Below are 12,471 nucleotides of genomic sequence, written 5' to 3'. Positions count from 1 at the left end.
AATACTTGACAAAAGAAAATTATGGTAAATGCTCATGTTAATAATTTCTGTTATAAAAATTTGTAACTCTATATCTTCTGGAAAACGTTTTTTACTCGGTGTCACAGTATTTCCCAAAATAAATTTTGCAAATATGATGCACATCTGATGCCAAGAATCTCTCTCCTGGAAATATGTATACACAAGCGTTGTAAAAATGGGAGCAATAGTACCAAATTGCATTAAGTGTTTTGTATTGCTTTGCATTGTATTAAACGTTCAACGTATCCCACTAAACCAAACAAAATTATGTATAATGCCCATGTTAAAATTTTTTTCTTTTGTAAAGTATGCTTGTGAAAACATCATAAAGATTACCCTAGCAAATTATATTCGATGTAACAATGTTCACATTAATGAAAATTTCTCCAACATCTCGTATATGTACTTCAAAGATTTCAAGACGTAAAATAAAAATAAATAAATAAAAACGTCTCATGTCAAGTATGGTAATTAAAAAGAAATACTTTCTATAGCATGCATCATTGTCTTCGTGAAAACATTTAAAACAACCGCTGACATTCGAAACTAATTTTGGAAGTTTTATTTCCTTCGGTAGTAAAAGTTTTGATTACAACTTTTTTTTTCCTCACGCATATTTATGTGCTTTGCTGCAGCGATGCCGACTATGTAACAGTAGTAGCGAGTGTGACATTGTATTGATTGGAGTTTTGTTTTGCATGCAGGTTGCAAGGAGGGAATTTACGAAACAGTTTGTGATACGCCCACTAGTTTGACATTCATTTTACTAACACAGAAAGTATTATTACGAATAAAGTCGTAAGGGAGCCGTTATGGGAGACAACAACAAAGGCGCGAAAGGTATATGACATTTCATTCGATTTTAGTTTGTAGGGAGACGAGAGCATTGTATACAGAAAAAAATACCGAATAAGTTTCTTAAACAGGAATTATAGTCTATTAAAAGGCCGTAGCGGTATCGTTCAAATAGCAATTGTAGCAACAGCGATCATTAAATGCAAATTATTTAATCGTTTCATGCAACAATATACCTACAATTTTCTGCACAAGTGTTGTCAACAGTATTCTAACATTTCTTTTTTGCAGTGTTCATATATTGTAAATATCAGTTGACTTAAATTTTGCAGTTGACATACATTGTCAGTGTATTGGCCATTTCGGAAATAAAATCATGCGTTTACGTATAAGAGAATAACTTTCTAGTGTGTTGTGTCGGATTTGTAAATCGGTAAGGTAATCCAGTGAAGCGAAACCATATTCTTTTTTTATGGAATCAGCAGGGTAGCTTTTATCCTCTGTTTTGGAGTAAACTGAAAATATATTATTTATTTTTTACCCCACGAATCATCTTGCTATAATACTCGATTTGTCGTCAAAATACAATGAAAATAAATAGCTCAAAATATACCAAATATGTAATTATGCTACAGAGCAAACTCCATTATTCTGAGTATGACGCCAATGTCTTAACATCTGGACTGTCTTACTCATTTGGTCCCTATTGTACGATGTTCCTTTCTTTCATTTATTTAGCATCCTAGATAATAGGACATGGAACAATTTACAGTTCTATCTTAAAATATTCTTATGCATAACATGAAACCATACACATGTCATAATATTCAGAATTAGAGTAATAAATGAATATAACGTCTTTTTCTTTCTTTTTTTTCTTTTTTTTTTTTTCAAATGACTGCCCTAGGTGATTATGATGAACAAAATAAGCTGCACTGTTTTGCATGCTGATGATTAAAGTATTCCTTGACACTATAAAAACTCTTGCTAGTTAGCATTTATTTGCGTGGGTCTTTATTTTTTCCCTTTTAGTATGTGAAATTTTGATACTGTTTTAATTTCCTTTGGTAATTCACTAAAAATAATTTTAGGCTCATAAAGAGCCCATTTTTGAGATGTGGCTTTTGTTTGAATTAGACTGGTATTCCCACAAAATATGATGCCATATCTTAACATCCTGTGTATGAGTGCAAAGTATGGACTAGTGCTGTATCATTACTATAGGAATTTTTCAGCAGTATAAGAACATAACAATACTGACTCAATTTTTTGTTTAATCTTTCTGCGTTTTTTTTCCCACATTAAATTTTCATCTAGCCTCACTCAATAAAGTTTAGTATGGGTGGTTTGCTCTGTCTTAAACTCCCCAAACACTACTGTTCAGTTGGTTCCTAGTTGGTTTGATGTATGTCTGAAGTTTATTGAAACTGTCTAGTTACCCGTAAATCATATGTTTGCTTTTTCTGCAGCTACTGTGACACTCTACTGTAGATCAGCTTCATTCATTGCTTTAACAAACATGCTAGTGTCATCAGCAAGCAGTACTGTATCTGATGCTGATATATGACTTGGCATGTCAAGAATAAATATTAAGGACAGTAATGGTCCCAGTACTGAGATCTGTGGCACCCCATACCTCACTATTTGGTCTCCTGATGAGTAAACTTTGCACAGGTGTATTTTTACAGTTTGATACCCATTACATAGATAGGATATGAACAAATTGTATGCTACTCCACGAATCCCATAGCATTATACACTATGTGACCAAAAGTATCCGGACACCCACAAAAACATTCATTTTTCATATAGGTGCATTATGCTGCCATGTATGCCATATCAGCGACCTCAGTAGTTATTAGAGATCGTGAGAGAACAGAATGGGACAGTCTGTGGAACTCGCCGACTTTGAACATGGTCAGATGATTGGGTGCTACTTGTCATGTGTCTGTATGTGAGATTTCCACACCCCTGTACATCCCTTGGTCCACTGTTTCGTGAAGGGAAACATACGCCACAAAAGCATAAAGGCAGACACTTGTCCAGACCATTGCATGGCAAGTCCCTACTGCATCAGGCTCCATTGCAAGTACTATGACAGTTAGGCAGGAGGTGAGAAAACTTGGATTTCATGTTCGAACGGCTGCTCATAAGCCAAACAAGGCCTCGCTTGATGCAAGGAGCATAAACGTTGGGCAATTGAACAGTGGAAAAACATTGTGTGGAGTGACAAATCACTGTTCACAATGTGGTGATCGGATGGCAGGGTGTGGATGTGGCGAATGCTTGGTGAACGTCATATGCCAGCGTGTGTAATGCCAACAGTAACTTTCAGAGGCAGTGGTGCTATGGTGTGGTCATGTTTTTCATGGAAGAGGCTTGCACCTCTTGCTGTTTTGCGTGGCACTACCCCACCACAGGCCTACATTGATATTTTAAGCACCTTATTGCTTCCCACTGTTGAAGAGCAATTTGGGGATGGCAATTGCATCTTTCAACATGATTGAGCACCTGTTCATAATGCACGGCCTGTGGCGGAGTGGTTACACAACAATAACATCCCAGTAATGGACTGGCCTGCACAGAGGCCTGACCTGAATCCCATAGAACATTGTTGGGATGTTTCGGAACGCCGACTTGTGCAAGGCCTCACCGACCGAAATTGATCCCTCTCCTCAGTGCAGCACTCCATGAAGAATGGGCTGCCATTCCCCAAGAAACCTTCCAGCACCTGATTGAACGTTTGCCTGTGAGAGTGGAAGCTGTCATCAAGGCTAAGGGTGGGCCAACACCATATTGAATTCCAGCATTACTGATGGAGGGTGCCACTAACTTGTGCGTCATTTTCAGCCAGGTGTCTGGATACTTTTGATCACATAGTGTAGTTTCCCAAGTAATAAATTATAGTCAGTGACATCGACCACCTTAGATAGACCCAAAAACAGGTCACAGTTCAATCCATTTTGGAAGCTATGATCAGTTTTAAAGTTATAGATTGCTGTTTCAGTTGATCTCTTTTTCCTAAAACTGTTGTTTCCATTAACTAATATTAGATTTTTATTAAGGAAATGAGTCTTTCATGCATTACTCTTCCAATTACTTTTGAAAATACAGATAACAGTGATGTAGGTCAGTAATTGACAACACCAGACTGATCATCTTATTTGTATACTGGCTTGATGATCTGTTTTAGTTTGTCTGGGAAGACTTCTGTGCTAATGGTATAGTAATGATGTCAGCAAGTTGGAAATCTGTGTATCTGGCACTGTGCTTTATTACTTTGTCTGGAATACCATCATGAAATTATCATTTTTAACATATTTATAGTATTTCATACCTCTAATGTAGTAACAGGATATGGAATCATAGTTTCATCATTCATGTCAAGTAGACCTCTGAAGCTGACAATAAACAACCCACTGTTCCCCACGAATGTCGTCCTGTCCTCATCTTGCTCCACTGGAAAGAAACCAAGTCAGGATTCTCCACCCCTCCCATGAGTAGTGAGATGTTAAACTCAGGAGAATGACAAGACATTAACATCATGCACTATACACTGGTATGCCACAACATTATTACCTGTGCCCACTGCAATGTTGGATGCTGCCTAGTGGCATTGCGAGCACATGACACGGTAACAAAAACATGTAAGCGGAGCAGACACAGATGGGAGATCACCCTAGTGAAGATATGGCTGCTAATGGGGAAATCCATTGAGATAAGTGACTTCGACAAAGGACAGATTATTATTATGCACAGCTTGTGAACAAATATCTTTAAAACAGTGAAGCTGGTCGAATGTTCACATGCTACTGTTGTGAACATCTACGGAAAGAAGTAGGATAGTTAAACTACTACTAGGCGTTAAGGCTTATCTGGTCTGTAAAGTAGGACAGATAGTGATCTGTTGCTTTTCTGCCAAAAAGAGCACAATGGTGGTGCATGCACAAATGTTTTGGAGCACATTGTTCATCATAAATTGTTGAACATGAAGCTCCACAGTAGACCACCACCTACATGTTCACATGTTTACCCAATGACATCATCAGTTAAGACAGCAGTGGGCATGAGACCATCAGGATTGGACTAATCAACCAAGGGAAAGATGTCAGCTATTTGGGTGAATCACATTTTTGCTACACTAGGTCGATGATTGTCTCCACAAATGCCGCATTGAGGTGAACAGTGACTCAAAATCTGCAGCACGCCACAGGCACGGGCTGGTGGGAGCAGTTTATGCTGTGGAAAACATTCTCTTGTGCTTGTGTGAGACCTCTCATAGTAATCAAAGTCACACTGACAGTTGCAAACCATCTGCAGCCCTTCATGCTTGAGGTCTTTCATCTGTATAATTGTCTGTATCTCAGATCCAGACCTGTGCTACAGTGGTTTGAGCTTTTTAGTAAACTCATATCGATGTTCAGCGACCAAATTCGCCTGATGTAAATCCTATGGAACCCATCTTGGTCAATATCAGACACCATCATACCGTGTACCCAAATCAGGAGCCTGTTATTTATGTGAATTACATGATACAGAAATCTAATGCTACATACCTCCACAAAAAGCTGCCAGATCCCTGATACTCAGTGATTTATATCATTCCAAAAACGGACAAGTAAGCTATTAAGAAGGTGGTCATAATGTTTTGGCTTGTTAATGTAGATCTTGGCATGTGATTTTCTTTTTGAAAGCATTGGAATTTGACATTGTGGCATGGTTATCCCCTTTCATTTTTGACTACTACTCTAGAGTCCCTCCCCCCATGAACCATGGACCTTGCCGTTGGTGGGGAGGCTTGCGTGCCTCAGCGATACAGATAGCCGTACCGTAGGTGCAACCACAACGGAGGGGTATCTGTTGAGAGGCTAGACAAACGTGTGGTTCCTGAAGAGGGGCAGCAGTCTTTTCAGCAGTTGCAAGGGCAAGAGTCTGGATGATTGACTGATCTGGCCTTGTAACAATAACCAAAATGGCCTTGCTGTGCTGGTATTGCGAACGGCTGAAAGCAAGGGGAAACTACGGCCGTAATTTTTCCCGAGGGCATGCAGCTTTACTGTATGATTAAATAATGATGGCGTCCTCTTGGGTAAAATATTCCGGAGGTAAAATAGTCCCCCATTCGGATCTCTGGGCGGGGACTACTCAAGAGGATGTCGTTATCAGCAGAAAGAAAACTGGCGCTCTACAGATCGGAGCGTGGAATGTCAGATCCCTTAATCGGGCAGGTAGGTTAGAAAATTTAAAAAGGGAAATGGATAGGTTAAAGTTAGATATAGTGGGAATTAGTGAAGTTCGGTGGCAGGAGGAACAAGACTTCTGGTCAGGTGAGTACAGGGTTATAAATACAAAATCAAATAGGGGTAATGAAGGAGTAGGTTTAATAATGAATAGGAATACGGGTAAGCTAGTACAAACAGCATAGTGAACGCATTATTGTGGCCAAGATAGATACGAAGCCCAAACCTAGTACAGTAGTACAAGTTTATATGCCAACTAGCTCTGCAGATGACGAAGAAATTGAAGAAATGTATCATGAAATAAAAGAAATTAGTAAAGGGTTATGAAAATTTAATAGTCATGGGTGACTGGAATTCGGCAGTAGGAAAAGGGAGAGAAGGAAACATAGTAAGTGAATACGGATTGGGGAAGAGAAATGAAAGAGGAAGCCGTCTGGTAGAATTTTGAGCAGAGCATAAGTTAATCATAGCTAATACTTGGTTTAAGAATCATAAAAGAAGGCTGTATACATGGAAGAACCCTGGAGATACTAAAAGGTATCAGATAGATTATATAATGGTAAGACAGAGATTTAGGAACCAGGTTTTAAATTGTAAGACATTTCCAGGGGCAGATGTGGACTCTGACCACAATCTATTGGTTATGAGCTGTAGATTAAAACTGAAGAAACTGCAAAAAGGTGGGAATTTAAGGAGATGGGACCTGGATAAACTGACTAAACCAGAGGTTGTACAGGGAGAGCGTTTGGGAACAATTGACAGGAATGGGGGAAACAAATTCAGTAGAAGAAGAATGGCTAGCTTTGAGGGATGAAGTAGTGTAGGCAGCAGATAAACAAGTAGGTAAAAAGACGAGGGCTAATAGAAATCCTTGGGTAACAGAAGAAATATTGAATTTAATTGATGAAAGGAGAAAGTACAAAAATACAGTAAATGAAGCAGGCAAAAAGGAATACAAATGTCTCAAAAATGATATTGACAGGAAGTGCAAAATGGCTAACCAGGGATGGCTAGAGGACAAATGTAAGGATGTAGAGGATTATCTCACTATGGTAAAGACACATACTGCCTACAGTAAAATTAGAGAGACCTTTGGAGATAAGAGAACCACTTGTATGAACATCAAGAGCTCAGATGGAAACTCAGTTCTAAGCAAAGAAGGGAAAGCAGAAAGGTGGAAGGAGTATATAGAGGGTCTATACAAGGGCGATGCACTAGAGGACAATATTATGGAAATGGAAGAGGATGTGGATGAAGACGAAATGGGAGATACGATACTGCGTGAAGAGTTTGTCAGAGCACTGAAAGACTTGACTTGAAACAAGGCCCCCGGAGTAGACAACATTCCATTGGAACTACTGACGGCTTTGGGAGAGCCAGTCCTGACAAAACTCTACCATCTGGTGAGTAACATGTATGAAAGAGGCGATATACCCGCAGACTTCAAGAAGAATATAATAATTCCAATCCCAAAGAAAGCAGGTGTTGACAGATGTGAAAATTACCGAACAATCAGTTTAATAACCCACAACTGCAAAATACTAACACGAATTCTTTACAGATGAATGGAAAAACTAGTAGAAGCCAACCTCGGGGAAGATCAGTTTGGATTCCGTAGAAATGTTGGAACACGTGAGGCAATACTGACCTTACAAATTATCCTAGAAGAAAGATTAAGGAAAGGCAAACCTACGTTTCTAGCATTCGTAGACTTAGAGAAAGCTTTTGACAATGTTGACTGGAATACTCTCTTTCAAATTCTAAAGGTGGCAGGGGTAAAATACAGGGAGCGAAAGGCTATTTACAATTTGTACAGAAACCATATGGCAGTTATGAGTCGAGGGACATGAAAGGGAAGCAGTGCTCGGGAAGGGAGTTAGACAGGGTTGTAGTCTCTCCCCAATGTTGTTCAATCTGTATATTGAGCAAGCAGTAAAGGAAACTAAAGAAAAATTCGGGGTAGGTAGGTATTAAAATCCAAGGAGCAGAAATAAAAACTTTGAGGTTCGCCGATGACATTGTAATTCTGTCAGAGACAGCAAAGGACTTGGAAGAGCAGTTGAATGGAATGGGTAGTGTCTTGAAAGGAGGATATAAGATGAACATCAACAAAAGCAAAACGAGGATAATGGAATGTAGTCGAATTAAGTCTGGTGCTGCTGAGGGAATTCGATTAGGAAATGAGACACTTAAAGTAGTGAAGGAGTTTTGCTATTTGGGGAGCAAAATAACTGATGATGGTCAAAGTAGAGAGGATATAAAATGTAGACTGGCAATGGCAAGGAAAGCGTTTCTGAAGAAGAGAAATTTGTTAACATTGAGTATAGATTTAAGTGTCAGGAAGTCATTTCTGAAAGTATTTGTATGGAGTGCAGCCATGTATGGAAGTGAAACATGGATGATAAATAGTTTGGACAAGAAGAGAATAGAAGCTTTTGAAATGTGGGGCTACAGAAAAATGCTGAAGATTAGATGGGTAGATCACATAACTAATGAGGAAGTATTGAATAGGATTGGGGAGAAGAGAAGTTTGTGGCACAACTTGACCAGAAGAAGGGATTGGTTGGTGAGACATGTTCTGAGGCATCAGGGGATCACCAGTTTAGTATTGGAGGGCAGTATGGAGGGTAAAAATCGTAGGAGGAGACCAAGAGATAAATACACTAAGCAGATTCAGAAGGATGTAGGTTGCAGTAGGTACTGGGAGATGAAGAAGCTTGCACAGGATAGAGTAGCATGGAGAGCTGCATCGGGCCGGTCTTGGGACTGAGGACCACAACAACAACAACTCTAGAGTCTTCTAAGTAATATTTTATTATATATTCCGCATTTCTTATGAACATTTTAGTAGCCTTTTTAAGAAAATTTATTTCGGTAATCATTTTCACCTCCTTGTGGAATTATAAAATTTTATTTCCAGATATAAAATGCTGTTTTAAGTTTCTTTTGTTGGTACATATAAGTCTAAACTGGCTCATGTGCCATGATTACGCGCAGAACTATTGGTGAAATGCTTACTAATGTTTTCCGTGATATGCATATTAGATTGGTAGGTGCACTCACTTGCTGCAGCAAGAATACTAAGTTTTCAGAATAGTTCTTTATGGTGAGTGTTGATTATTACTTCTAGTTGTTTTTCTTATGGCCCTTTTCTGCTCTTGAACAGTTGTACTCATGTTGTGTGCCTTTGCTCCTCAGAAAAGAATACCATAGCTAAGAACTGAGTATACGTATGAATAGTATGTTGCCTTGAAACATTGACTGTTACAAACTAATGGCAGTGCCCTAAGAACAAAACTTGCTGATAACTTTTTTGACAGCATCTTTTTGTGTTCATTCCTTGTTGATTGACAGTCAATATTCATAACTAAAAACTTTGTATTTTTTCCACAATCTGTGCTTAATGTGACTTAGCGTTTTCCCTCCTTATGATGAAGTACGCCAAGTTTATCTTTATTTTCAGTGTTAATTTATTTCATGCTGCCCAGTCTCATCATTGAGAGTTTCATTTGCTTTCAGAACCGTATTCAACCCAATACGCTACCCTGAAGAACATCTGATGTTATATGCTTCTTGAAAGACAGTTGTGTTATGTAAAATTTATCTTTGACAGATGTGTGAGCTATTTCTAACTTTTGCACTGTTTTTCGCAAATAAGACTGAAACCACTTACTTGCTATTCCCATTACATTGTATGCTTCTGGCTTGTTCAGTAGTATTGTATAGTCACCAGTATCAATTGATATTATACTTCTCACACTTCAGAAACCAAATAGTGCTTCCTCAAAAAGGTGGTACATATTCATGTAACTCGTTAGTCTGTCTTTCACCATTGACTCAACTATTTTTGAGAATGTATAGACAGTGGTGAAACTTGCCTGTAGTTTTCAGTACTCCCAGCATTACCTATCTTTAGTAATGGTGCAGCTTGTGTGTGCCGTAGGTACTCTCAAAAAATATCTGTACGAAAGGACTCCTTTTGTTATGTTTCTTAAAGGGCATTCCTACAGAGCAGAGACTGGAACTGCAGCCATGTGTGCCTCATTTCTTATAGTTAAATTTAATTTAATTATTTATATTTATAAATAATTAAATATAATAAAATAATAATAAATAATTAAATTAAATTTAATAAACAGCAATTGATTGGAGGTCCAAATGTTTTTTGTGGTTTCCATCCGAACTTCACCTGTGATGTTCAAGCAGTATTTGGAGGTAGTACCTGGTTGACACTTGCTGTTGTATGGGGCAATCAAGCAGATTATGGTGGCCTTGAAGCATTTCAAGATGCTAACATTTTGGCTTGGAAGACATGGAGTATTGCTGAGACTACAGGACTGTTGGCTAAACAGCCTTATGGTACTCTTGTTCCAAGCATGCCATTTGTTTTGACTACAAGAAGGAAGAAGTAGTTAAATGCTGATGAGTACCTCTTTTTATGGGTGAAAGTCGGGTCTGACTTCAATCCCTGTCGTGGGGAAACAGTCATTTTGCTTGCTTCGTAACTTGTTGTTCATGCTTGTTGCCTTTTTAGAAACATTTTGTTACAACTTCTTCATAAAACAAGTGACATAGTAATTTACAAAATTTTCCAATTCCGTAGGATTTTCAATTATTGTAGCTTTCTATGATATGTGTGTTCGACTTGTCTCTGACTTTTTTCAGTTTGTTGTTATACGACTTCCCACACTGCCTTATATATATATTTGATTTTTTCAGCAAATGGTACCCTCCTGTATATTTTTTTTATAACAGTGAATGTAAGCCAGGAACTGTGGAAATTTAAAAGAAGGAAGGGAAAAAAATCCTGAAAATTTTGTGCGTCTGGAAGGACTTTATGAGATCTGCAGTTGTCCTTCTATTTTCCTTTACTGCTGATGCTTTTGCAGATGCTGCTACTTTCAGAAATGTCTCCTCAAACATTAAACAGTGCGCATAATTAAGAGAACTTAGCATCTGCATTGTTTTCCATGTACACTTCATCTGCGGTTTGATTTGGCAATGCTGTAGAATAAAGCACATATTTTACCTTCAGAGAAGATACTTTTGTTGGCCTACAATTTTTCTGGTTTTTACCAAGCCTTTTGCTAGCTTTATTTTCTGATAGTAATGATCAGAAATGCAGATCCTTGTAAATACTTCACGGCATTCCCTGTTGGTATCTGTATATACATAGTCTAAGATTGATGCCAAACTTTGTGGCACCCTAATAGCAGTGTTTTAATGTTTGTGCCATACCGAAAGCGTGCAAAATGTTAAGGTAGTTTATTATTAATCTCACCCTCCAAACATGTATCAATGTTCATGTCCTCACATTTTAAGATGTTAGTTTCTAGGGACTGAGGTGCTTCCCTGGACTTCGGTTAATTTGTTGCACAAAGTGTTCACATTACCGCTTGGTCATCAGCACTCACACAGAATGAATATCTTCTTATTTGTTATCTCAATGGCTGCCAGTTCACAATGTTTATCTACACTAATTGTGAGCAGTTTCCTCTAGCTTTAAAATTGTCACCTCTCATATAAATACATGATCCCCCTTCCTTTTAAGGTAGTTCTCTTGCACAGTCATATGATGACAGTTCTATAGGCTGCATTTCATTCCGTCTACACCAGTGCTCTGTAATGCTTACTACCATGCTGTTCAAAGACTGTAATTAAACTTAATTTGATGTACTTTATTTTTAATAGACTGAACATTATGATGAAGAATTAATAATTCCAAGCAAATTTCTGTGGTGTTTGTGCACTCTGGTGTAGTATGTTCTACCTTCTGTGAACACATGGAAGAAATCTCATAACTGGTCGAGATACTTTTAAAGTAGGAGAGCCTGTTGTCATGATTTATCCTAAAAAAATGTGTAATCCTCCTACCCATGCCATCAAGTATTTGACTGTGTTTGGCCCCACACCCACACGGCTATAGTCTCACTAACTGCACCTGCCTCCCTTTCCCAGTCCTGTTGATGTGCTGACCTTGCCTAGTGCAGTTCCATCTTCCAGTAGTTTCGACCAGTACCAGTGCATTGTGTGTCTGGTCAGTAATCAATGCCATCTCCAGCTCCACATTGACTTGCCATACAGCATTGTTAAGGCAAGGCAGTTTCATGCCACTGGAACAGCTCAGACATGCTCACATTGATGCAATCTGTTAGGGAAACTCTTGCTCAGATCAACATATGCATTGTAGACTCTGTCCCTATCCAAGCTGTTTCTTGATTCCTGCCCCTATCCTTCCTACTCATGGGCAGACTCTACTGCACATTTCCTGCTCCTATACCACCCTGAGTCTCCTAACCCCTCAACCCCCTGCGGGTCTGGGGGTTAGAACAGGCCCGAGGTATTCCTGCCTGTCATAAAAGGCAACTAAAAGGAGTCTTACACATTTCGGCCTTTATATGATGGTCCCCTATCG

General features: G+C 38.7%; 1 protein-coding gene across 2 annotated transcripts in view; it reads left to right on the top strand.

Annotated features, from left to right (window-relative positions):
- Nucleotides 1–668: 668 nt before the first annotated feature.
- The window catches only part of LOC126299334 (uncharacterized), an 864,357-nt gene continuing 852,554 nt past the window's right edge, over nucleotides 669–12,471 (top strand). For both annotated transcript variants that reach the window (XM_049991164.1, XM_049991163.1), the window contains exon 1: nucleotides 669–861. In XM_049991164.1, the coding sequence (XP_049847121.1) occupies nucleotides 834–861 (28 nt within the window). In that variant the 5' untranslated portion in view covers nucleotides 669–833. The remainder of the gene's footprint in view (nucleotides 862–12,471) is intronic.

This window comes from Schistocerca gregaria, chromosome X, assembly GCF_023897955.1.
Source record: "Schistocerca gregaria isolate iqSchGreg1 chromosome X, iqSchGreg1.2, whole genome shotgun sequence".
NCBI lineage: Eukaryota > Metazoa > Arthropoda > Insecta > Orthoptera > Acrididae > Schistocerca > Schistocerca gregaria.
The sequence above is the reverse complement of the archived record's forward strand: the minus strand, read 5'-3'. Positions and strand labels throughout refer to the sequence as shown.